Source organism: Silene latifolia, chromosome 9 (assembly GCF_048544455.1).
Source record: "Silene latifolia isolate original U9 population chromosome 9, ASM4854445v1, whole genome shotgun sequence".
NCBI lineage: Eukaryota > Viridiplantae > Streptophyta > Magnoliopsida > Caryophyllales > Caryophyllaceae > Silene > Silene latifolia.
The window spans coordinates 203,380,782-203,408,477 of NC_133534.1; the positions used below are offsets into that span (position 1 = coordinate 203,380,782).

The 27,696-nt window shown below is 38.5% G+C and overlaps 2 protein-coding genes across 2 annotated transcripts; one reads left to right on the plus strand and one right to left on the minus strand.

Annotated features, from left to right (window-relative positions):
- The first annotated feature begins 19,380 nt into the window (after positions 1-19,380).
- On the plus strand, positions 19,381-23,589 carry LOC141600369 (protein trichome birefringence-like 36). The gene is made up of 5 exons (XM_074420594.1): positions 19,381-19,830; positions 22,074-22,245; positions 22,329-22,510; positions 22,603-22,761; positions 23,129-23,589. The coding sequence occupies exons 1-5, from the start codon at positions 19,472-19,474 to the stop codon at positions 23,424-23,426; spliced, it is 1,170 nt and encodes a 389-aa protein (XP_074276695.1). The 5' UTR covers positions 19,381-19,471; the 3' UTR covers positions 23,427-23,589.
- Positions 23,590-24,426: 837 nt separating this feature from the next.
- On the minus strand, positions 24,427-25,307 carry LOC141600370 (germin-like protein subfamily 3 member 2). The gene has a single exon (XM_074420595.1). The coding sequence runs from the start codon at positions 25,204-25,206 to the stop codon at positions 24,583-24,585; it is 624 nt and encodes a 207-aa protein (XP_074276696.1). The 5' UTR covers positions 25,207-25,307; the 3' UTR covers positions 24,427-24,582.
- Positions 25,308-27,696: the final 2,389 nt, after the last annotated feature.

The following is a 27,696-nucleotide window of genomic DNA, read 5'->3' on the forward strand; positions in this document are numbered from 1 at the left end:
TGTATATGCTTAAAGTTGTACTTTATGTGCAGTGAGTTATACATTCTATGGTTAAAGTTATACATTATATGTCTAGAGTTATGGAGTGAAGTTAGCCACTCATCAAAACTCTAAGCATATACTGTATAACTCTAGACAAATAATGTATAACTTCAGTCCTAGAACGTATAACTCTAGTCATTCTGAAAGCTAGAGTTATATAATGTATAACTCTTGCCATAGGATGTATAACTCTAGCCATAAAATCTATAATCGTAAGCATATACGAGTGTAGTGTATAACTCCAGGTATTACTCTAGGTATAACTCCAGGCCTAACTCCAAAGCATATATTGTACAACTCTAAGCATATACTGTTAAACTCTAGGAAAATAATGTATAATTCCAGTATTTAAATGTTTCTATATTGATATCTGAGCTCACCATATCGGAGTCCAGTTGGAATGGGCTAGAACACGACTCTTGCCACATGTCCCACGAGGCACAAAAGCCTTCAGAATGATCAACAACCAAGTTTTTCTTCCTGCCTTGCCAAATTGCAATTGCTAGGTCCTATAAAAATAATAGACGGGGGTTGGCAGCTTGTATCACAAGTTACGTACGATTTGTCACAAAATAACTTATGGAGTTCGAGCACACTTACAGCGTGACCTAGGCCAAAGAAACAGCGCGAACTTGAAACAGCTGCGGTGTTCGCTTGCGTAAGCTGATTGAGTAGAACAGACCAACAGTCGATGACATTGGCCATAATCTGAGCCCCGGGCATCAACGACTGGAGATCAATACGCGTTATGCAGTTTGGACAGGGATATGTGACCAATTGTTCCCTACAAAGGATTAGCAAAATTGAGACACGCAGCAAGGGAAAAGATACATGGCCTGTTTGACTGTCGTATTGAAATATAGGTAAAACTTATCTTCTACTTACACTTTCTTATGGTCGTGGAATTGATCAAAGACATAATCCATTACATCCTTCCTCACCCTGAACACCGTCCTGAAACGTTCCTTGTTAAATCGCAACCACTGTGAGCATACGTGCTGGTCAGGTTCGGGTGCCCCGCAATCCTGAGAATAACCTAGGTTCTCAGGTACAATGTCCATACACGGAAGGGGGGCAGTTGAATGCAGTAAGAAAGGATGGTGGATCATGTCACATCGCGGCACATAAATAGGGGGTGGGAGTGGTGCAACCGGCTGAACCCTAGAGCCAGCGATTTCAACTACCAAACCTTCTTTGGCAGCACCAATCGTTCGCTCCTCAACCCCGACAAATGCCTCATTCACATCTGTCGTGCTCATGAAAGTGAGAGGGATTTGATTTCCACTCCATTCCGTTGAAGGATTCCCCGGGGTGGTCTCCGCACCGTCGACAACATCTACGTTTACACCCCCATTGTCAGAATGTTGTTCAACATTCTCAATTACATCGTTTTTAACAGTGGCCTGAATGAAAAATAATAAAATTAAACACCATGCTTTTGTATCAAAAAAATTACAGGTAAAACTCTAAAAGTGAGACAATTGGGTCACAGAGTTACAGACCAAATGAATTACAGTTATACATAGAAGGGCAAGAGCTATACACGTGTGAAGTGTTAAAAATATGTTATCAGAATTATTCGCCCAGAGTAAGAGTTATACACATATGGTTAGGAATTGTACCAAACGTATAACTCTGGCCATAAAATGTATAAATGTAAGCATAGAATGTATAACTCTGGCCATAAAATGTATAACTGTAAGCATATACACTATAATGTATAACTCCAGGAATATAACTCCAGGTATATCTCTAGATATCCCTTCAGCTATCTAATGTATAACTCCAAAGCATATATTATATAACTGTAGTCATATACTGGTTAAGAGTTGTACCAACCGGCCGTTGCAGTCGCACTACAGTTACAAAGGCCACAAAATAAGTTTCAACAAAGTTATACTTTATCAACTTAGAGTTATACACGACCAATAAAAAAAAACGATTGTATAAAAAGTATTTAGCGCAAATTAACAAACTTACCTCGCCACCAGGACCACTCCCGTACGCTGGAAGTCCACATAAAGCTTCCTTGAATTCAGCAGTGGAAAACATACACTCCATCAATTCTTGTGTCTCCATTGGCAATTCTGGGACCTTATCTTTTTCCGTCTCCTTATTTGACGATTGATTGTCTAAAAATCTTTCAACATTTTCTTTCAATCCCTCCCCATGAACTTGCTCATGCACCTCATCACCTACCACGGGCCGAGATTCAGCATCCTCTGACCGTCCGTCAGCTTGGCCTACAATGTCTGCTGCAGTTTCATGGTCAATGTCTGACAATCTTCTAACATTTTCAACATTTTCTTTCAATCCCTCCCCATGAACGTGCTCATGCACCTCATCACCTGCCCAGGGGCGAACCTCATCGTCCTTTGACCGTCCGTAAGTTTGGTCAATTTCCTCCTCGGTGTAACTCGCCTCCAACAACAGTTCTCTGAAAGTTTGTACGGGGGTGCACACGACTTGATCCTCTAACCCTGGGCTAGCATCTGACAACGGATTAGAAACTACTGTATCACCTCCCACTTCCTCCATAATCTTTGACCATGAAACTGCCACTGATTTCGTTGGCGCGTCGGCCTTGTCCGACTCTCCACGCGGCTCAGCATGAGGGTTACCACCCCTCCCACCCCCATCATTGACGAGACTAGAAAGAACTTCACTTATTTGACGCGTAGATGCATCAATTCCGTCACATTTTTTGGGCGACTCACTAACTACCTCTCCAAATGCAGGAGCGTTACCAACAGAAACCTTCAACCTTTCTGCAATCTGTTCTGCTTCAGCGACGTACTTTTGAATCTTTTCACCCTCAAAGAATTCTTGAGAGGGCTGACTAGGATTTAGGCCCGTCGGATCACTAGTTACAGCTTTGATCCTTGCGGTTGCATCTGCGTACCATGAATAGAACACAATAGCGTTCCTTTGCATTTGTAGATAAAGCTCGTGAGTACATCGCATTCAAGAAGTACAAGTAAGTTAGTTATATTATAATAGATGGGTACGTTCATTTGAAACAGAATCCATCTGCAGAAATATATAATAGTTTGAACTTACATCGATGACCCTAGCTTTCAATTCCTGGTCATCCTCGACACTCTTTGGTAGTTCTATCTGAATGAACTTCTTCTCGAAGTTGAGCGGGGAGAGAGGGGGTGGGGGGCCTGATAGCAACAGTAGTTTGGGTTCACGCGGGTCGCTGAGGCTGCTACTGTCCAAACTCCTTCTATAAGAGGGGTCTTGAAGGCACCTCGTATACCTGGTCTTAGACAAGGTTAAAGTACCCAATCCCCCTTGACCCATCTCAAATTTTACCCTTTCTACAAGCGAAGTTTCATCCCAATGCTTAATCAAAGGTAGATCGTGGAGGCACGGCTTACCCTTGTAATCATATCGCTGAAAGTAGCTTATCATGAGGAAGGGGATACAACCACCCAACATCGTTACCCCTTTTTACTGATCTGTCCCGCTTTCACCATCATTTCCAAAATATAAGAGCACCAGTCAAAATGCGGGATGGCTTTAGGATCTTCTCTGACCCTTAATGACTTCCAATCTATCCCGTTGTTTGGGGTGGGTGCGAGGAATGAAGACATACAGAACAAAACAAAAAGCCGACAAAAATGATCGTCCGCCTCCTCGTACTCCATAAGTTGCGTGTAAACTTTCCCTAAACTTATTGCACTATTCCCTTTGCCCACTCCGTACGCTTGCCGCCATTTGTCCTTCAGCTCCTTATTCTCGGGATCGTTTGACCCCTTCTGGGAGCTCACAGGCACCAAAGGGAGAGGGTTGGGTCCAAAAGGTATCAAGAAACAGTCATGCACATCATGCTTACTGATCATAAACTCCTTCTTCCGAGAAGCCCTGAACACATATGACCCATCCGAGAAGGACTCCAAGAATAGGCGAACGTGTGCAAGTGGGAAGCTGCTAATCTTAAGCTCCAAGACGCCACCAAACCCAATTTTCTTAACAGCGGACACCTGATCCTCATTAAGCTTTTCAATAAGAGAGACAAGCCTTTGAGGTCGACACGAAACCGTGATTTCATGCACCCTCTTTACCATTGGCTTGGCCTCAACCATATGGGGAAAAACAAGGACAACACACAAAATTAGACATACTGTATTTGCAATTAGAGATATTTGCAAAAAAGAAGTAGACATACTGTGAAATAAAGTTATACAATAGATAGTCAGAGTTATACAAAATATAAGTAAAATTATGCATTCTGATAATAGAGTTAATCAGAAAATATCAAGAGTTATACATTCGACAAAGACAAAAGTTATTCAAAATGTAATCAGAGTTATACAACAAATGACAACAGTTATAAAAAGGTCAAACTTTGAACCTGGGAATCAGCGATTTCATATAATAACAAAAGTGGACAATCTGAAACTAAAATTATCTAATGTGTAACTCGAGCCATGAATGTATAACTCTACTATTAAAATGTATAACTTCAAGTATATACTGTATAACTCTAGGCATATATTGTATAACTCTAGGCATATATTGTATAACTCCAGGAATAAAATGTACAACTCTAGGCAAAATATTGTATAACTCCAGTTATACATTATGACATCAGAAGTTATTCAACATGTAATCAGAGTTATACAACAAATGACTGCAATAGAATGTATAACTCTAGCAATAGAAAGTATAACTCTGGCCATATATTGTATAACTCCAGTTATACATTATGACAGCAGAAGTTATTCAACATGTAATCAGAGTTACACAACAAATGACTGCAATAGAATGTATAACTCTAGCAATAGAAAGTATAACTCTGGCCATGTTCTGTATAACTCTAGCCATATAATGTATAACTCTGGCCATACAATGTATAACTGTAAGCATATACAGTATAATGTATAACTCCAGGAATAACTCTAGGTATAACTCCAGGCATCTAATGTATAACTCCAACGTATAAATTGTATAAATCTAGCTATATATTGTATAAATCCAGGTATAAATTGTATATTTGTAGACATATATTGTATAACTCTATGCATGGAAACTAATTAGAAGTATAGTTATACATATAACAATTAGAGTTTGACATTATGAGAAAGGAGTTGGTCACAGAATCAGAAGAGCTATACATCTAGAACCCAGAGTTATACATCTAGAAACCAGAGTTATACATATTGCGTACTACAGTTATACATCAAGTAACCAGAGTTTTACATTAAGTAACCAGAGTTATACATATTGAGTACTAAAGTTATACATCTAGTAAGCAGAGTTAGGCATCTAGTAACTGATGCGTGTCTTTTATATAAGGTTTTCACCTCATTTTTACACGCATTTCTGTACTTTTTATGTAGCATCTGGCTACAAATACCCCCGAATATTCTACTTTGGTCCGTTTACTGTAATTTGCAGGAATTGACCGAGGAAGAGCTAAATCGAGCCTTAATTGTCCCAATTGTATGCATTCATGGGAAATAAGGAGCCGGAGTTTAGGAATCTTACACTTGGAGGACGTATGAGCTGAGTTAAGGAAGAAATTCAAGTCCTGATGCGCCTATATAGCTCGATCGAGTGCTTTAGTGCTCGATCGAATGCTTTACACACTCAAGGCTGGTCGATCGACCAGCTTAAGGAGTCGATCGAGGATGTTCTGCAAGCAGTGCTCGATCGAGGGATTTTGCTAGCTCGATCGAGTGACTTGGACGTCGATCGAGTAATCATCTTACTCGATCGAGGGGTTTTCGTGTGCTTTTAGTTTATTTCCGCCTAATCTTTTATGGGCTTTGGTAATCAGTCCATAGATTAGGTTTAAGACAATTTTGCAGTATAAGACTGAGGAGAACACTACGTTACTCCTATCTCCTTTACTACGTACATTTCGTCTGTTACTTTTGTCACTGTTATTTGGAATTCTATTCTCTACTTTGCTACTGGAATTCGGTATTATCAATTTAATTTATTTCTTCATCGTATTTATTGCTTTAATCCTTTTTCTCCTTGCTTTATAATTGCTCAATCAAATAGATTATTCATCATGCTTAGTTTTAATTGTTTGGTTATCGTAATTGTTAATCCGATGACTATGAGTAGCTAATTCCCTATGCTAAGACTATAGGGGACCCATGATTTGAAGGGAGAGTAATCGAATTACCAGATTATTGCCGGTACCGTCTTTGTTGTTTAAATGCTACAAATAATTGTAATTGCCTAATTGAGTCGACGCAATTAGACCCTTATTCTTAGTGGACCTTGACCTGGACCGAAAGGTTGGAAGAGGGAGACTAGTAGCGAACAATAGAGTATTGCAGCGAGGGCGAAAGTTAAACTGTTTACGCTTTAGGGTGAATTAAGGACCGAAAGGTGACGTTCGCTACCTCTTAGACCGTACTGCATTGATCTGGGACCTAGATTACTCGACCAGATGATTATGGCGAACCGCTTGTCTTAGCTATTCTCTTTTATCTGTTAAACTCGTCCTTTTATTTCTCTTTTCCTTACTCTGTTAGTTTAGAAATTACAATTTATAAACCCCCAAATTGGTTACCTTGGCGAACTTAGTTTAGCAGACAAGTTCCTACCTCTCTGTGGATTCGACCCGACTTCCCTAGCTATATTAGTTAGTTGGAACCAGTTGGTTTTATTTTTGAAAGGTACGCGACAGACGTGTCAAATTTTGGCGCCGTTGCCGGGGAGGTGGCGCAATTTTGTTGCTTAAATTAAGTTTGTCTTTTGTCTCAAGGAATTCATTCCTTGAGGCTGATCTCATTTTCTGCAAGTTTTGACAGTTTTGCAGATTAGCTGTTGCTTCGAAGGTTGGTCGACAATATGCCTACGATTACAGAGCCATGTGGTAGATGTGGCGAGGAAGGACATGACCTCTACGAATGTGTAGCAAGTATAGGGCGTGCTCTTGCTTACAAGAAGTACAAGCAGGGAGTTCCCTTCTCCCAGCTATATGAAGAGATAAAGAGCGTTTCTACCCTTCCCACGCCAGTACCACGACCGGTCTCTCCTTCTTCAAGAGAAGAAATTGCCGAGTTGAAATCCATTATGCTGAGTATGTCACAGAAATCTGATACGGTTATATCGGAATTGAAAGAACAAGTCGCACAGTTGACACAGGCGACGGATCAAGCCAAGTTTCTTCCAATTTGCGATCCAGTCAGTGCAATGAACTTCCAAATTGACCCTCCTCATGAAGAAGACAAGATATTGGCAGCTAATGATGATTCAGATGATGATTTAGACGAGTTCTTGCAGGAAATACTTGCTGCGTGTGCAGTAACCACTCGATCGAGCAACTCATCTACTCGATCGAGCGGTTCTAATCATCCAGTCACTCGATCGAGTGACAATGGCGGTCGATCGAGAAGTATAGAACTCCAAGTTGGTCGATCGAGTAACTATTCTGAAGAAGACACTCGATCGAGTGTCAAAACAGGTCGATCGAATGAAATTGAAGAAGAAACTGGTCGATCGACCAGTAAAAGTATTCGATCCAGTGCTGTAAGTGGCGGAAATTCCAATTTACTACCCAGTACCGCCACCGTGTCATCTTCCCCTGCTGTGGAGACGTCACGCATTGATAAGGGTAAAGGAAAGGTTGCGGGACCACTCATCGCTACCAGGGTACCCTTCCCAAGTCGTCTGAAGGACGCAAAGATCGAGCAACAGTACGGTAAGTTCGTGGACATCGTGAAGAACCTTCAGGTAACTGTCCCTTTTTCTGAACTTGTTACTCAGGTTCCTACTTACCCTAAGTTTATGAAAGATATTGTGACGCGTAAGAGGAATTTGAGCGAATTTGAGACGATTTCATTTATGGAAGAGTCTAGTAACCTGCTGTTAAATAAGGCCCCTCCAAAAATGAAAGACCCGGGCAGCTTTTCTATTACTTGTGTCATAGGTAATATGGTTATTGATAAGGCCCTCTGTGACTTAGGTGCGGCGTCGGTGTCATGCCCCTTCCGTCGCAAGAAATTGAAGATGAGTCACTTCAAAGTGACTAACGTTACCCTACAGATGGCCGATAGATCTGTTAGGAGACCTTTAGGTGTCTTGGAGGATGTGCCTGTGAAAATAGGCAAGCTTTACATCCCAGTAGATTTCATTGTTTTGGATATAGCTGAGGACACCCGGACCCAAATTATTTTAGGAAGACCGTTCCTTTGTACAGCTGGGGCCGTTATTGATGTCAGACAAGGGCGTCTGACTCTTGCAGTAGGGGATGACGCTATCACATTTAGTTTGCCCAGTACTTTAGCCCACCCAATGATAGAGGACACATGTTATTCGGTCGATATCATTGATGAGTCTATTTATGACTTTTGGTCGGGTTCTTTTATGAAGGACCCACTGGAAGCTCTCATGCTTTTTGATGAGTGTGCAGATAGCCCAGAGGACGATGACGCTGCGTTGGATTTGCTTGTTGATGATTTAGATGAGCATGACGGGGAGCAGGTGGAACAAATGATCAGCACTCTTTGCTCCATTGAGGTAAAGGTACCGGAACGTAAGCCTCTCCCATCTCATCTTAAATATGCTTTTCTAGACGATACAGAGCAATATCCAGTCATTGTTAGTGCCAAACTTAGTGATGATCAGCTGACTTCTTTGTTAGCTGTACTTAAGAAAAACAGGAAAGCAATGGGCTATTCACTGGATGATATTACGGGGATTAGTCCCGATATTTGTATGCACAGGATAGAGTTGGAGGAGGATCACAAACCTTGCAGGCAGGGTCAGCGTCGGCTGAACCAGAAGATGCAGGAAGTTGTGATGGCTGAGGTAATGAAGCTGCTGGATGCAGGTATTATTTATTCTGTAGGTAATTCTAGATGGGTAAGCCCAGTACAGGTAGTCCCGAAGAAAGGAGGGACAACTGTAGTTAAGAATGAGAAGAATGAATTAATACCCACCCGAGTAGTGTGTTGGTTGGCGGATGTGCATAGACTACGACTACAGACAGTGAATGCCGCCACCAAGAAAGATCACTTTCCCCTTCCTTTTATTGATCAAATGGTAGAAAGGTTAGCTTCTCATAAATTTTTCTCGCTATTTAGATGGGTATTCGTGGTTCTTTCGATCCCTATCCACCGACGATCAAGCCAAGACTACATTTTACCTGTCCCAAGGGCGTTTTTGCGTATCGCAGAATGCCTTTTGGTTTGTGCAATGCCCCTGCCACCTTCCAAAGGTGTATGATGGGGATATTTTCAGAGTATATTGAGTCTATCATGGAAGTTTTTATGGATGACTTTAGCGTATATGGAAGTGATTTTTCCGATGTCTGTCTAACCTTGAGAAAGTGTTGCAGTATTTGTATTGAGGTTAACCTTGTCTTTGAACGGGAGAAGTGCCACTTTATGGTCAACGAGGGAGTTGTCCTAGGGCACTTAGTTTCTGATAGGGGAATAGAAGTTGACAAAGCAAAGGTGGAAGTGATCCAGCAATTACCACCTCCTGTTAATGTTAAGGGGGTGAGGAGCTTCCTTGGTCACGCTGGCTTTTATCGCCGGTTTATCAAGGATTTCTCCAAAATTGCTAAACCACTTACACAGCTGTTGCTTAAAGATGCCCCTTTTGTGTTTACTGATGCTTGTCTTTCTGCTTTTAACAGGTTAAAGCAGGCCTTAGTCTCTGCGCCGATCATAAAGCCCCCCAATTGGGACTTGCCGTTCGAGATCATGTGCGACGCGAGTGACTATGCACTAGGAGCGGTGCTAGGCCAGAGGAAAGACAAAGCCTTGAATGCTATTTACTATGCGAGCCGAACTCTGGATGAGGCTCAAGTGAAGTACACTACTACTGAGAAGGAGCTATTAGCTGTAGTTTATGCCTTAGAGAAATTTCGTACTTATTTAGTTGGGTCAGAAGTCACTGTCTTTACTGACCATGCAGCTTTGAGGCATCTCCTTGCTAAGAAGGAGGCTAAACCGCGGCTACTGAGATGGATACTCCTTCTTCAGGAGTTTGACCTGCAGATCAAGGATAAGAAAGGGGCCGAGAACGTTGTAGGCGATCACTTGTCGCGATCGATGCGACAAGAAGGGGAAGATTCTCTACCTATTGATGATTCTTTTCCTGACGATGCTTTAATTGCTGTTATATCGTCTATTGTTGACCAGGAACCCTGGTATGCAGATATAGCTAACTTCGTTGTCAGTGGCAAGCTGCCGCCCGACCTTTCTTCTCAGCAGAAGAAGCGTTTTCTCTATAACGCTAAGCAGTACTTCTGGGATGATCCTTACTTGTTTAAGGAATGTGCAGACGGTCTCTACAGACGGTGTATTCCGCAGTGGGAGACCAAAATAGTCCTGGAAGGCTGTCACTCCTCTTCATATGGTGGTCACCACGGTCCATCGCGCAGCGTGGCTAAGGTACTTGATCTGGTTTTTTTCTTGGCCCTCTTTATTTGCCGACGCCAAGTCTTTTGTTTCACCTGTGATGCATGCCAACGATCGGGAACATTTCGAAGAGACATGAGATGCCACAAAACGGCATCCTAGAGGTTGAGGTTTTCGATGTCCGGGGCATTGATTTCCAAGGACCGTTCCGTCCAAAAAAGGTAACAGTACATTTTAGTAGTCAGTAGACTATGTGTCAAAATGGGTTGAGGCAATTGCTTCACCTCATTGTGATGGTAAGACCGTGATAAAAATGTTAAAAAAGATCATATTCCCCCGTTTTGGTGTCCCTAGGGTCGTCATTAGTGATGGGGGGATGCATTTTAAGGAAAAGAAACTCACTTCCATACTGTCTAGAGTTGGTGTCCAACACGGGCGTGGTTTGGGGTATCATCCCCAAACTAGTGGTCGCAGAGGTCTCTAATCGCGAGTGAAAGAGATCTTGTCTAAAGTAGTTTCTAAATCACGGAAAGACTGGAGTCTTAAGCTAGATGACACATTATGGGCTTATAGAACTGCCTTTAAGACACCAATTGGTGCATCACCTTATAGGTTAGTTTATGGGAAATCGTGTCACTTACCGTTGAGGAATGTAAGGCCCGGTGGGCAATCCGTGAGCTTAATTATGATCCTAAATTGTGTGGTCAGAATCGTCTTTTGCAGCTTGATGAATTAGAGGAGTTTAGGCTTAATGCCTATGACAGCTCACGCATTTACAAGGAAAAGACGAAGAGATGGCATGACAAGAGAATCCTACCTCGGGAATTTCATGTGGGGCGTAAAGTGTGTTCTTTGTTTAATGCCCGGTTGAGATCAATTTCTGGCAAGTCAAGTCAGGTGGACTGGTCCATACACGGTGACAGCTGTTACCAAATTCGGATCCGTGGAGCTTGAAGATTCCGAGGGTCACAGATTCAAGGTGAATGGCCAATATGTGAAGCACTACCATGAGGCGAGTGAAGCGGACAACCGTGTTGAAGTCCTGCGCTTCGATGAGCTCGACGCGCCAGTAAATTGATGCCAGAAAGGTCGTGCGGGACCTCATAAACCAGCGCTCTCCGGGAGGCAGCCCGGACTACTACAATTTTATTTGTACTTTTTGTTGAACTATTTGTTTTTCTTTAGCTTTACGTTAAACGTTAGACGCTGCTTTATGAACAATTTTTGTGCCTTCCTTGCTTTCATGCGTCCTTTGCAGGTTAAGGTACTCGATCGAAGGATTTTTGTGTTCGATCGAGCACTCTCTGACGCGGCTGCTACTCGATCGAGGGATGATGTCCTCGATCGACCAGATCCATAACCGTGCTTACTCGATCGAGTGGGTTGTCAGTCGATCGAGCCCTTCCAATACACTGGTTTGCTCGATCGAGCATTCCAGCGCTCGATCGGCGATTATGACCTCCACCTGTTTGTTGTGTTACGTCTACAAGCCACTCTTTGACTTTCTTTGACCTCCCATGTTCATGGTCGGTTTGGGGAGGTCCCGCTATATGACGTTTTGTAAGTTTCCCGACTCCACTCCTCCTTTTCTTTTCAGTTTGCATTTCTTTCCCTATTTTTGGTACAATGAGGGCATTGTACGGTTTGGTTTGGGGAGGTATGCATCCATATCTGTGTCTGCATGTTTCTTGCATTTTTGCTTGTTTTAATTTATTTATTTCCGCATGCATTGTTGTTTTAATTAATTCCAAAAAAAAAAAATCATATAAAAAATCATAAAATTCAAAAATTTTCGAAATTTTCATGTTTAAATTGAGTCGGAACGTTTGAACATTGACGCTACTTTGAATCTTTACTTGAGCCTGGCATATTCTTGACATTTAGCTGGCATGATTATGTGCATAATCTACGAGTCTTTGTTTCTCTCTTATCTGAACGAATAGACTTGATTCTCTATGTCGGCAAGCTACAATACATTCTGAGGTTAGAGCTTATTAAACTGGTGACATTCATGACCGGTTTCATTTAGGATGTGAGTAGTACTCTCTTTAAGACATGTAACATCAATTTGCATAAGCATGAGTCTAGTCTTCTTAATACCTGTATGCATTCGGTCTGTGGATGGTGACACGTGTTAGGAGAGGCAGTCCCCCTTATTTCATTCTACCCATGAGCCTCACATAGCCAAATTGCCTTTTGTCCTATCAACTACTTTCTATAATACTTCCTACCCTAGCTGAGCTAGTAACGAGTAGTTCTTGGAATGTGTTATTGCAATATGGTTATTTCATCTGATTTCAGAAGATGGTGGAAGAATTGAAGGGAAAGAAAGAAAAAAATGTATTGAATTGTGAAAAAAAAAAAACGAAAAAAGAAAGAAAGCGAAAAGCGAAAAAGAAAAAAGACAGAAAAATTCAAAATGAAAAAAAAAAGGAATGAAAAAGAATGAGAATTGCACAATGTTTCACACTCCCATGCCTTATTTATATTTTATGGGGAGTTGACGACTTTTTGGTGTTTGGTGAGTTTAGTGCATAATTTTGCACCGTTTCATCTTGCTGTTATGAGTACGAAGTTGGGATGCAGTCTATATTTGGATCCGTTGTTGCTAGCCTGGCTATTAACCCCACATATCCAAATTCATTTTAGCCCCTTCTTACCCATTACCTCACTAACCCAAATGTAAGTCCTCGGCACGTGTCTTGGTCATTAGTATGGTTGGAATGCATATGTACGGTTGTAGAGACTTTATTCATGTTAACTGCATGCATGTTCTTATAGGTCGAGTTAGGTGAGTATCTTGCTTTTTCCTATCTTTCACATATATACTCACCTTGTACCTGATTTTGAGTGACGAGCGACCCGTGAGAGTCCGACATCTTTGAATCTTGCAAGGTCGACAGTTCAGTAAGCTTGAAACATTAATTTAACTCGTTTGCACTTTTCAGTTGCCACTTTGTCATTTTGTTGCATTAAATTGGTTCTAGTGGATGATTTGTAGCTGATGCGTTGGTCCCGTTCTATTGTTCACCCTTAGTTGCATTCGTATTTGCTTGGGGACAAGCAAAGGTTTGGTTTGGGGAGATTTGATGCGTGTCTTTTATATAAGGTTTTCACCTCATTTTTACACGCATTTCTGTACTTTTTATGTAGCATCTGGCTACAAATACCCCCGAATATTCTACTTTGGTCCGTTTACTGTAATTTGCAGGAATTGACCGAGGAAGAGCTAAATCGAGCCTTAATTGTCCCAATTGTATGCATTCATGGGAAATAAGGAGCCGGAGTTTAGGAATCTTACACTTGGAGGACGTATGAGCTGAGTTAAGGAAGAAATTCAAGTCCTGATGCGCCTATATAGCTCGATCGAGTGCTTTAGTGCTCGATCGAATGCTTTACACACTCAAGGCTGGTCGATCGACCAGCTTAAGGAGTCGATCGAGGATGTTCTGCAAGCAGTGCTCGATCGAGGGATTTTGCTAGCTCGATCGAGTGACTTGGACGTCGATCGAGTAATCATCTTACTCGATCGAGGGGTTTTCGTGTGCTTTTAGTTTATTTCCGCCTAATCTTTTATGGGCTTTGGTAATCAGTCCATAGATTAGGTTTAAGACAATTTTGCAGTATAAGACTGAGGAGAACACTACGTTACTCCTATCTCCTTTACTACGTACATTTCGTCTGTTACTTTTGTCACTGTTATTTGGAATTCTATTCTCTACTTTGCTACTGGAATTCGGTATTATCAATTTAATTTATTTCTTCATCGTATTTATTGCTTTAATCCTTTTTCTCCTTGCTTTATAATTGCTCAATCAAATAGATTATTCATCATGCTTAGTTTTAATTGTTTGGTTATCGTAATTGTTAATCCGATGACTATGAGTAGCTAATTCCCTATGCTAAGACTATAGGGGACCCATGATTTGAAGGGAGAGTAATCGAATTACCAGATTATTGCGTTTGCAGTCTTTGTTGTTTAAATGCTACAAATAATTGTAATTGCCTAATTGAGTCGACGCAATTAGACCCTTATTCTTAGTGGACCTTGACCTGGACCGAAAGGTTGGAAGAGGGAGACTAGTAGCGAACAATAGAGTATTGCAGCGAGGGCGAAAGTTAAACTGTTTACGCTTTAGGGTGAATTAAGGACCGAAAGGTGACGTTCGCTACCCCTTAGACCGTACTGCATTGATCTGAGACCTAGATTACTCGACCAGATGATTATGGCGAACCGCTTGTCTTAGCTATTCTCTTTTATCTGTTAAACTCGTCCTTTTATTTCTCTTTTCCTTACTCTGTTAGTTTAGAAATTACAATTTATAAACCCCCAAATTGGTTACCTTGGCGAACTTAGTTTAGCAGACAAGTTCCTACCTCTCTGTGGATTCGACCCGACTTCCCTAGCTATATTAGTTAGTTGGAACCAGTTGGTTTTATTTTTGACAGGTACGCGACAGACGTGTCAGTAACGTATAAATCAAAATCAAAACTTTTAACCTGGATATCAACTCCCGTGTCAATACTTTCTACAACATCCATCTGTAGATGACAAACAATTGGGATTAGAGTTATACAGATATTTAATTGAAGTTACACATCATTCTATAAGAGCTATACCAACAACACGAGATTTTTGACCTTCGATTCAGATTTCTTGGAAGATTTCTTGGCATTTTTCTTGGCAAAAACCATTGTTAATTATCAAATGACCTCGAATTTGATCTGCACAACCATAATTAACAATTGAACAACTCAACATCAGCAAACCCATAATTGAAGATTGAAAAATCAAATGAACTCTTTTTATGATAGTTTAACAAAGGCAATAATTAACAAAAAACAAACTACAAATCACTAAATAAGGAATGGAAAAAATACCTTATAAAAAAATGGAGACAGGCGAGTTTGCAGACGAGTTGGAATTAATTTGTAGTGATGAGAATGGCGTTTCTTAGGATGGAGTTAATTGGTAGTGATGAAAATGGAGTTATCAGCAATGTGAAGAAAGAAAGGGAAGACGAAATGACAGGAAATAGAGGGAAAAATACCCGCAAGTTGTTTTGAATTGTCTAGAAAATGAGGAGGGAAATGATCATGGACTGATGGACATAACAGTGTCTCATGCATGGGTTAGTGGGTAAGAGGAGAGAGGTAAATCAAAAATATTAGTTTAGTGGGGTTTGACTGCGAAATCTTGGCCATTCATTTGATTGATCCAACCGCCCACATTAGGACTTATGGACTTAATATATCTAATGGCCTTAGTTGATCTCTTCTCTCTCTCTCTCTCTCTCTCTCTCTCTATATATATATATATATATATATATATATATATATATAGAAGACGTGTCGTATCCGTGTCTATAAAATAGTCAAGATACTTCTTTGACCGTATCCCCGTCCGTATCTATCAAAATTCAAAATCACGTGTCGGATACTCCGATACGTATCGGATACGATACTTCTCCCCCGTGTCCGAGTAACATAGGGCATGATAGGTTAGGTCATCCAGGACCTGGCATGATGGCAAAAATCATTGAAAGTTTACTGGGGCACCCTTTAAAGAATGTCAGGGTAATAAAATCTAGTGATTTTCCTTGCAGTGCATGTTCACTGGGAAAATTTATTACAAGACCCTCGACAGACAAAATTAAGAATGAATCACCTGGATTCCTTGAAAGGATTCAAGGTGATATATGTGGTCCAATTAATCCACAATGTGGACCATTTCGATATTTTATGGTACTAATTGACGCATCTACAAGATGGTCATCTGTAATGCTTCTTTCCACAAGGAATTTTGCTCTTGCGAAATTACTTGCTCAGATAATCAGACTACGAACGCAATTTCCAGATCAAAATATTAAAAAAATTCGTCTGGATAATGCGGGGGAGTTTACTTCTCAAGCATTTAATGAGTATTGTATGTCGATTGGCATAGATGTTGAACACCCAGTAGCACACGTCCATACACAAAATGGACTGGCCGAGGCAATGATAAAAAGATTGCAGCAAACAGCTAGACCTCTACTAATGAAATCAAAATTACCAACATCGGCATGAGGACATGCTATTCTACATGCAGAAACCTTAACCCGGTTAAGGCCTACTGCATATCATAAATTTTCCCCCTTACAACTGGTAATGGGATACCCACCAAATATATCACATTTAAGAACATTTAGTTGCTCTGTTTTTGTACCGATTGCTCCACCCCAAAGGACTAAAATGGGTCCACAACAAAGACTGGGTATATATGTTGGATTCATTTCTCCAAGTATTATTAAATACCTTGAACCTATGACTGGAGATTTTTTCACGGCACGATTTGCCGATTGTCATTTTGACGAACATACATTCCCAGTCTTAGGGGGAGAAAGGAAAGTGGACCAACGACCAAAAGAAATTACATGAAATGCAGACTCATTATTATACCCTGATCCAAGAAATGGTTCTTGTAATCAAGAAGTACAAAAGATAATTCATTTGCAAAGTGTTGCTAATCAATTACCTGATGCATTTACAAACTCAAAAGGGGTCACAAAGTCTCATATTCCAGCAGCAAATGCGCCTGCCAGAATTGACATTCCTATAGAAAACTCTGACAAGTCAATAGCAGAACAATCTATGGCACGTAGGAAACGTGGGAGACTACCGGGCTCAAAGGATCTCAAACCTAGAAAATCTAAGAAACAAAAGGAAATATCAGGTGATAAAGATAGTGAAGAAGAAACACTACTAGAGTTACCGAGAGATCAAACTTTGGAAAATGTAAATGATTACAACCATGAAATCTCAATTAATTATGTTCATACGGGAATTGAATATAACCGAGTAGAAGTCAATATCGACGAAATATTTGTATGCTCCATCGCAACAGAAATCATGACAGACAAAAATGATATTGAGCCAAAATCTGTTAACGAGTGTCGTCAAAGACACGACTGGCCAAAATGGGAGGAAGCAATGAAAGCATAATTGAAGTCTTTTGAGAAAAGAGAAGTTTTTGGCCCGATAATACAAACACCAAAGAATGTAAAACCGGTAGGGCATAAATGGGTCTTCATCAGGAAACGAAATGAGAAAAATGAAATTGTAAGATATAAAGCAAGACTTGTTGCACAAGGATTCTCGCAAATGCCAGGAGTTGATTATGATGAGACATATTCTCCTGTAGTTGATGCAACAACTCTTAGATTCCTAACTAGCCTTGCAGTATCAAAGGGATTATACATGCGCCTTATGGATGTCGTGACTGCATATTTATATGGGTCACTTGACACTGATATATACATGAAAATCCCAGATGGAGTGAAAATGCCCAACGATTACAACTCTAAACTACCTCGGGAGATGTTTTGTATCAAACTACAAAAGTCTTTATATGGATTAAAGCAGTCAGGGCGAATGTGGTATAATCGTCTTAAAGAATATCTTGTGAAAGAAGGTTACAAAAATGATCCCATTAGTCCATGCGTTTTTATTAGAAAACATGTAATGGATTCACAATAATTGCGGTGTGTGTCGATGATTTAAACATCATTGGAACTCCAGCCGAGCTTGAAGTCACGGCAAAATATCTAATGAAAGAGTTCGAGATGAAAGATCTCGGACGAACAAAATTCTGTCTTAGACTACAAATCGAGCATCTTAAGAATGGAGTTCTTATTCACCAAGAAAATTACACCCAAAGAGTCATACAAAGATTTGGAATGACTAGATCACATCCACTTAGCTCTCCAATGGTTGTTCGCTCTCTTAGTGTTGAAAAGGACGAATTTAGGTCAAGAGAAGCCAACGAAGATATCCTAGGACCAGAAGTACCATATCTTAGTGCAATAGGTGCATTAATGTATTTGGCAAATAATACTCGACCAGATATAACATTTTCGGTTAACTTACTAGCAATGTTTAGTGCATCACCAACTAAAAGACATTGGAATGGAGTTAAACACTTGTTAAGGTACCTTCAAGGAACCCAAGATTTAGGATGATTTTATCCTAGGAAGAAAGATGCTACGTTGATTGGATATGCAGATGCTGGATACTTGTCAGACCCACAAAAGGCAAAATCTCAGACAGGATATGTATTTACATATGGCGGTACACCCATATCCTGGAAGTCAACAAAGCAAACTTTGAATGCCACATCATCAAATCATGCAGAATTAATTGCATTGTACGAAGCTTCAAGAGAATGTGTATGGTTGAGATCTATGATACAGTACATTTAAAAGGAATGCGATATCAAGACAAGTGATCATCCGACAATAATATACGAGGATAATACGGCGTGTATTGATCAAGTAAAGGAAAACTATATCAAAGGAGATAGAACTAAGCATATAGCTCCAAAATTCTTCTTCACACATGATCTTCAAGAACAAGGGACAATTGACATCCAACAAGTTAGGTCAAGCGAGAACCTTGCAGACTTGTTCACAAAGTCACTACCATCAAAGCAATTCCAAGAACTAGTTCGCAAGATCGGAATGAGACGGCTCAAGGATATGTGTTGAATTCAGGGGGAGTACTATATGCACTACACTCTTTTTCCCTTAGTCAGGTTTTATCTCATTGGGTTTTTACTGACAAGGTTTTTAATGAGGTAGTGCCCTTCAAAGTATATAGTACAATCCAAGTAATTATAAGGTGAAATTTCCAAGGGGGAGTGTTGTAAACACAAAGTCAAGGTGAAAATCTCACCTCCGGGATTTACTCCACCGTCCTCCTAGAAGTCTACATTTACTATAGTAAATATGGCAAATGTATTTGGTGCATTTAATGTATACACACCGTATTACGTTATATAAATATCGTACTCGATGAATGAGAAAACACACAACTTTCACTTAATCGTAATCTTTAACAGTATTATTTTAAAAACGGATTGCTAGCTAAATTTAAACAAATACGGAGTAAAGTATAAAGTGAAATTGAAAAGCACTCAAGTCTAAAATGGGAAAAAGGGAAGTGGGGGATTCAATTCCACCGCAATAAATGGCAAGATTGACAGACACAGACAGTCAGACAGAGAGTAGAAAAAAACAACACTTAGCAACTCGAATTATTACTATTACTCTTAAATGAAAAGTGAAAAAATGGAAAAGACACCAAAATTTGTACTACATTTTGTGTTGATAGTGTTAGTGAGCTTCATTAATGGTGGTTCAACATCAGAAATATTTGATGGTGTTGAAGAAGTAGAAACATGGCTTAATAATAATGAAGAAGAAGATGAAGGTAATATGGTAAAAAGACAGAATCGGGGAATGGGCACCTCATGTGACTTGACAACGGGCAAATGGGTGTTCGATAAATCATATCCTCTTTATGATTCAAGCTGCCCCTATTTAAGCACTGCTGTTACTTGCCTTAAAAATGGACGTCCTGATTCTGACTTTGAGAAATGGAGGTGGCAACCTTTTGCCTGTTCTATTCCTAGGTACCTTTTCATTTTTTCCCTAAGTTATCTACATTTATACTATCTAATTCAGTTATGGAGCGGGGGACTAACACGGGCGGACGCCGCTTGCCCCCCCTCAGAAATGAAAAACTCGAAAATCTTTGTTAAATTTTCGAATTTTTAAAAAAATTTCCCTTAGGAATCCCTACTGAAATTCATCGCCCTCTTTAACCGTAAATCTTGGCTCCGGCTATTAATGTAATTGTTCTTTTATTTTCTCCCCTTCCATTTAACAGTTTTTATCTTTTTTTTTTTCTTTTATTTTACTGATTTTTACACTTATCAAACCTAAATAATCTGTTTAATGGAAGGTAGAACTATTTTTCAGAACTTATGGAGTACATAACATGCCTTTTTCTAATAAACTAAAGGGAAAATGCACGCGGTGCTTTTCAACTTTGATGTTTTGCCCGAAATACCCAATTTTTTTATCTAGAGAACTTTAAGAGTCTATAACTCGTGTTTACGAACTCAGAAAGTGACGATTTTTTTTTTCAAATTGATTATCATTTCGAGAACTACGACTTGAAAAAAAAATTTGTCGAGTTTGGAATTCGTGAGCGAGAGATATGGTCACTCAAAATTTGTTCATTAAAAAAAACTTTGACGTACAAAAACTCCTAGCCACGGGATCCAAATACGATAATTTTTTTTTTTCAAATCGTAATTCTCGAAAAGATAATCGATTTGAAAAAAAAAATTATCATTTTCTGAACTCGTAGACACGAATTATAGCCTCTTAAAGATTTCCGGAACATAAAATTGGGTATTTCGGGCAAAAATCGAAACTTCAAGAGCACCACGTGCATTTTCCCTAAACTAAAAGAAAAGCGTCTTCTGACGGGATATAGGGGAGTTGAAACGGGATAAGTAAAATGCGAAATTATGTACATATTTGAATATTCCATCCACATGAAAGAGTAATGATCAAATTTTAACCGGTAACACTTGGTCTGTCTTAGGATGGTTATATTGGTGTTAAAAAGTTAAAATCGGCAGTTTTTTTGCTATTAGTCTTTAATCATTCTGTTTTTGTCTCATCATCAATAGATGATCCCTTCTAAATTTTTAATTCAAATATATCCATTTTAAATAAGAATTTGAGTAGGCTTACAATTGTGAGATCAAAATAGTCACGCAAGAGCAGTCCGTTGTTCTGCCATTACACGGAGACACGGGGTGGTAGTCGGAACTCGGAATGTCTTACCATTTAACTAATCTAAACATGAATGTTTAGATTAGTTAAATACCCCCTCCATACCACACTAATGGTAACATTGACTTTTTCACATTTGTCGAGACACGTTTTGCAAAAAATTGATATTCTTATAGCATTTATAACGATAAATCAAACAAGATCTCACATGACTATATTTTGTCTTATAGATTAAGAATAATATTGAAAATTCTCTACGACCATGAATAGTGGCAAAACGGTCAATGTTACCATTGGTCTGATATGGAGGGAGTAGTAAGACATTGTTAGTAGACATTTTAAACGAAATTGTGGGTTTTAATATCCTAGATGCAACACTTGACTATCGTATGCAGCATTCAATGCAAGTCGCGGCTAACACGACACAGAACATATATCTCAGAACATATATAACACTTGCCTATAGGAATGATGCAACACTTGACTATCTCAAAAACACTGAGATACTCCGTATATGTTAAAAAAACTTTTTCTTTTTATTGCCCGAGTAAATGAGATTTTTACCCCTGTGTAGTAAACACTCAACTAATAGAGATTAGAGAAAATCATAATCAAACATACTGTATCATCTTGACTAACTTGAAATATACGATATCATCATCATCAAACACATTGTTCAAAGAATCTTATATTTTTTTTATTACGATTATTTTGACTTTTAAAAGAACCTAATCATGTGGTAGTTATTATTAAATGTGACACTTGTGGTAGGTCTGTATGATTGAGTTGTGAGATTAAAGTGGCATAACATTCATACCATTCCTAATCTTGACTAAACTAGTTATCTTTATAACTTTATCGATGATACTGTCGGTACGGTTTTGGTCGCATACGCTTTGACAAGAGCTCAAAAGTAAAAACCATATTAGTTACTTAAAATTTTTGTCTTACGACCATGGTGTACATACATTGACGTGATATACCGTGTTTACTTAAAATTTTATCATGGATATAATCTGTCTTGTAATCCCATGTGGTTTTTGTTATGTACTGGTATATGTATAAGATTTGATGCACTCCATTTCCTGGGAAAGATGAGGAACAAAAGAATAATGTTAGTCGGAGATTCTATAATGAGAAACCAATGGGAATCCCTTGTCTGCCTTATCCAAGGAGTCATTCCTACTGCTCGGAAAACCGTCACTTACAATGGTCCTACAATGTCCTTCCATGCTCTGGTAATACTGATCTTGATTATACAAAGTGCTTAAAGTGCTTCTTGATCACTGGTTGTCTTCACTAACATAAGTAAACCTTTCAGGATTTCGAGACATCTATTGAGTTTTGTTGGGCTCCTCTACTAGTCGAACTAAAAAGGGGACCTCAAAATAAGCGGGTTTTACATCTTGATAAGATTCAAGACAATGCACGAAGTTGGAGAGGAGTCGATGTACTTGTCTTTGATTCAGCTCATTGGTGGACCCACTCTCTCAATACAACATCGTAAGAGACCCTTGCATTATCTGTTTTCGATTATTTCTCCTTATGGCTAGAGCTACTAATGTAACCATTTCTTTTATCTGAACTGAATCTAGGTGGGATTATTTCATGGAAGGAGACACAATCATCAGCAATTTGAATCCAATGGTTGCTTATGAAAAAGGACTAGCGACTTGGGCTAAATGGGTGGATTCAAACCTTGATCCTCGAAAAACCCAAGTCATCTTTCGGAGCATGTCCCCTAGGCACAACAGGTAATTAATTCAAGCATTCACCAAGATTCATATACCTAATTTATGTCAATAATGCCCAAAGCAATAACAAGACAATAATTATATCACTAAAATCAATCATTAACCTCCTTTTTGATTAGTTAGATGGTCACTCGTTTTCACTTATTTAGGAGTCATTTGAGAGCAACTTCTAGCCTACTTCAGTACTTCATTGCCATTATAGATCAGACATGACTTCACTGGAGGATCCGGTGATCATTGTGTCCGTTTTACTAAATAACAATACAGTATGATAGGCAATGTCAAACAGTGTCCATTTTACTAAATAGGCAATACAGTAACGGAAATGATCATCTTAATTATTCAGTGAAGGATTATTGTATGTCAGGGAAAATGGGTGGAAATGCTATAACCAGAGGGAGCCCTTGTTGTACTTCACCCGTCCACATATTACAGAGCCAATGCTTGTGCTCAAAGGGATTCTGAGAAATATGAGATTTCCTGTATACCTTCAGGACATTACTAACATATCTGCTCTTCGAAGAGACGGTCATCCATCTGTGTACAACCGGGATCTAGCCCAGGAAACGAGGCAACATATTCAAAAACATGGTTCCGACTGTAGTCACTGGTGCCTCCCTGGTGTTCCCGACACTTGGAATGAAATGCTAAACGTGATCGTTTAGTAGTGTATGGTGAATGATCATGAATGATGGCCTAGAGTAAGTCAACTTTAGTGTTTTCTAATCCTCTAAATTCTAGATATAATATAGACTTTCAGTACTTGTGGACTTGTGTTCAGGACAATGGTTATGCAATGTTGTTTTAAATGCTTTTCTTAAGCATCCAGCTTTGCGGAGTGAGAAATTTACTCTAGATAAGAAAGAAAAACATAATCATCAACTTGGTTATGATGATAGCCACCACTTATGAGTTATGTCATATGCAATTGAGGCATTCTTCTACTCCAAGATTACTAGATTAGGGGATACAAAATAAAGATAAATTATGGTTATGATGATCACGAATTCTCATTTAAGACGGGTCAAATATGACCATGTGGGAGAAATAAGACAAAAGCAGAATACATTGAGAAAATCAAAAGATTTGTCTTATATGCCCATATGAGATGATATTTAACTCGTTTTATTATTAAGACCGATACCCCCGTCTTAAGGAAGACTAACTCGCATGATGATAGCCACTTTCACTATTAATCTCTCCAGTTATCAACCTTTTTCAAGTTTGGTTTTAATCAATGTTGCCTACTAAAGCCAAACGTGAACAATATAAAGCTTCGTTTGTTAAAATTAGCTGAAAATTGAAAAGTTAACTGAAACCGGAAAAGGTAACTGATTAGGTAGCTGAAAATTAAGAATTGATAAGGTAGCTGATTATACGGAGTATAAAAAAGTGTTTGACAAACTAACTAAAAGGTAACTGATTTTGATGAAATGACGTAAAAGAATATGATAATTAATAATTATTTAATAGTATAAATTTAAGAGGTAAAAATGGAAAATCAATTCAAAATAGCTACCTGAAATCTCAAATGTTATTCTAAATAATATTTTATTTCAGGTAGCTTATTTGGTTAAATAAGCTATTTGTTGCCTGAAATTTTGATCAAATAAGCTACTTTGACCAAATTAAGTAACTGATGAGATGACCATAAAAAATCAAATCTGTGATCAAGAACAAATAAAACCAAGATTTATTTCCATGAATTGCAGACAAATTGAATCAGGTGGTTTGTACACAAGACAATCCAAAAGAAAAAATAATAATAATAATAATAATAATTATATCATGATGATGACATAAATAAAATGAAGAAGCTGCTTAGGTTGATTTAAACCTCTTCTTAATGGAGCGAATCTCTTTAGAACTCATATGGAATGCTTTCTGTAGAAGCTCTTCTTTAATGTCGGTGCCGAAAATGGAGGATGGAATTTTCATGACGCCAGGGTTTTGGCTGTCTAAACTCCCTAGAATGGTACCAGGAGAGTCACCTATATTCATCTGAAAATGCAACATACCCCTTGGAAACACCATCACCTCACCTTTCTTAATTATTTTTGCAAACAGATTACCTTGAGTATCAACAATTCCCGCGTAAAATGTTCCCTCTAGCACGTACCCCATCTCGGTCGCTCTAGGGTGGTAATGTGGGACGTTTACACCACCCACGTCAAAGTCGGCTCTTACCATTGACATGCCAAGTGTGTTCAGTCCTGGGAAGGAGTTGACGTTGACGGGTATTGAAGAGAAACCCGTCTCAGTATGCGAGAAATTTCCTGGCAGCTTAATGCCTGAGAATACGAAATCTTCCACGGTTACGTGGGTCTTGCAACCAGGTCCAGGTCCTACGCAGAAATCTTGGACAGGGTCGGGGTCGGAAGCCGTGATAAAATGGATATGAAATGGGAAGGAGAGAGCGAAGAGAAATAGCATTGCCGGAGACATGTTGTTTCTGCTTTAGCAATTGTTTTTGAAACCAATGTTTGTAGATCCAATGATTTATAGGCTCCTACTGTGTTTATTAAAAACAGAACGTGAGTAGCATTATTTATGCATAACCACTGCATTATGAAAAGTCTGATGATTGATTTTATTAGGTGTAACCAAACATCATTGAATATTCGCTTAGCATTCAAGAATTGACTATTATTATTGCCAGTCTTCTTTGGCGGGCTGTAATGGATCACCAGATATTTCAACTCGTTGGGCGAATACAAATCTTTGACTTGTTGCTAAATAACTCATTAGACTCTACGCGTTTTGGGGTTTCAAACCCAAATCGGTATGAGATTGTGATTGATATAATGTGAGTAAGGGGGTAGAGAATACAATACACACTCATATAATCGGATTATCAAGTTCATGAGTTATAGTGGATAACCTTGTGAGTTGTGATTAACAATATTTGTCATGTGTTCAAGTACTATTTTAAGTGCAAAACATGCTTATTTACGTCCCCTGTCGGGGTTGGACCTTCCGGGTTAAGCTGGACAGTAAGGCTCTGTTCTTTTGGACTTAAAGTCACTCTCTATAAGTTAAGTTCAGCAAAATTAAGTTAAGTTCAGAAAAGTTCAGCAAAATTAAGTTAAGTTCAAAGAAAATTAAGTTGAAAAGTTCAAAGAAAATTAAGTTCAAAGAAAATTAAGTTCAGAAAAGTTAAGCAGAATAATAAGTTTCATAATATTGACGAGTTTTAAAAAATAGATACAATTTTCGTTCAAATCGGTTGTATAAACAATCCGAGATTAATTATTATTCTATATAATTTTTTCAAAAAAAAAACATTTATTTAAAGCGAATTCTTACCTATCCCCCGAAGTTAGAGCATTTTAATTACCGACGTTCATCATTGAGAATGAAAGTTGAAATGACATTTGGTCAATTGAAAAAAAGGTGGAAGGTGTTAAAAGTTCTGCCTCAAATGTCACCTAAGTATCAAATGTCCATTATTGTTTCTAATTTCACACTTCATAATTATATACGGATGCACACTCATGGGATACCTGTTATACAACATGAGAACGTTCTAGGGACAAAAGATTTAGGCATGTTTGATAAGAAGCTGAAAAAAGCTATGTACAAGGTGCGAAATAACATAGTCAAGAATATTTGGCGAGGCAATGAATTTGACGGGGTGAGCTCAAATGAAGATGAAGAAAGTGACGAGGAAGATGATAATATGGAACTAGATGATTAGAAAGAAAAAAAAAAGTAATGTGATTTACTTTTTATTTTTATGTATTAGGTAATGTGTACGAAAATATTAACTTATATAAATAAAGTATTTTATAATCTTTATTTGTGTTTTTAGTTATATTTCTTTATTATTATTATTATTATTATTATTATTATTATTATTATTATTATTATTAAATATTATTATTATTATTATTTTGAAGGGAATTATTATTATTATTATTATTATTATTATTATTATTATTATTATTATTATTATTATTATTATTATTATTATTATTATTATTATTATTATTATTATTATTATTATTATTATTATTATTAGTAGTAGTAGTAGTAGTAAGTGAAATTAAATTAAGTTAATTTAAGTAAGATTATTTTAATTTAGAAAAGTTAAGCTATTATAAGTTAAGTTCAGCAAAGTTTAGCAAAATTAAGTTCAGCAAAATTAAGTTCAGAAAAGTTCAGCAAAATTAAGTTCAGAAAAATTAAGTTCATAAAAGTTCAGCAAAAATAAGTTAAATTCAGCAAAATTAAGTTAAGTTCAGAAAAATTAAGTTAAGTTCAGCAACTTTAAGTCCAAAAGAACAGGGCCTAATACTTAGATGGGTTCGTAAACAAATGAAAATGAAAATGCTTCCGAGTAGCTTGCTACGACCTCGATCGAGGTTGCCTGGACCCGACCGCAGCTGTTGTGTGAAATCGTAACAAATGAAGAGAAGTAAATGTCTACGACCACGACCGGGGCTGGGTTCCCAATTGGGGCTGCCTACTCATATGTGCGTGGTTTTGTGTGTTATTAGCGGTTGTTTACGTTTATTCGCTGATTTTGGTACGAAATCAACATCCTTGTTCATTATTAACATAACTATATATGCTTATTTGGAGAATAAGTTTTGGTAATTATAAAGCAAAAACACAAAAAATCTCTTTGAAGTATTTTTGTTCTAGAAACCTTTGACAAAGGAACCGTTTTAACGCTAAAGGTATTTCGTGTGACTCAAGGGTTGAAGGGTTGAAATACTCTTAAGTAAACCGTGCTTAACGCGATTCGATTTTGTGTGATAAATCGTTAATGTGGTCAATATTTACGCACTTTTACTCCCCTAACTAGCCTCGTTTCACATGCTTTGTGTGACAATTAGAGTCGTATTTCTTTACCTTCCTATTTGCTATTCTATAAGGTTTGGTGCCATTCGTAGTAAAAGAGAGCTAACCTCGCATTAATGAAGCATTTCG

Coding starts and splice junctions, on each gene's coding strand:
- LOC141600370 (XM_074420595.1), bottom strand. CDS start 25,206: ATGTCTCCGGCAATGCTATTTCTCTTCGCTCTCTCCTTCCCATTTCAT.
- LOC141600369 (XM_074420594.1), top strand. CDS start 19,472: ATGAAAAGTGAAAAAATGGAAAAGACACCAAAATTTGTACTACATTTT. Junction 22,246..22,328: donor CAATGTCCTTCCATGCTCTG/GTAATACTGATC, acceptor TAAACCTTTCAG/GATTTCGAGACATCTATTGA. Junction 22,511..22,602: donor CACTCTCTCAATACAACATC/GTAAGAGACCCT, acceptor AACTGAATCTAG/GTGGGATTATTTCATGGAAG.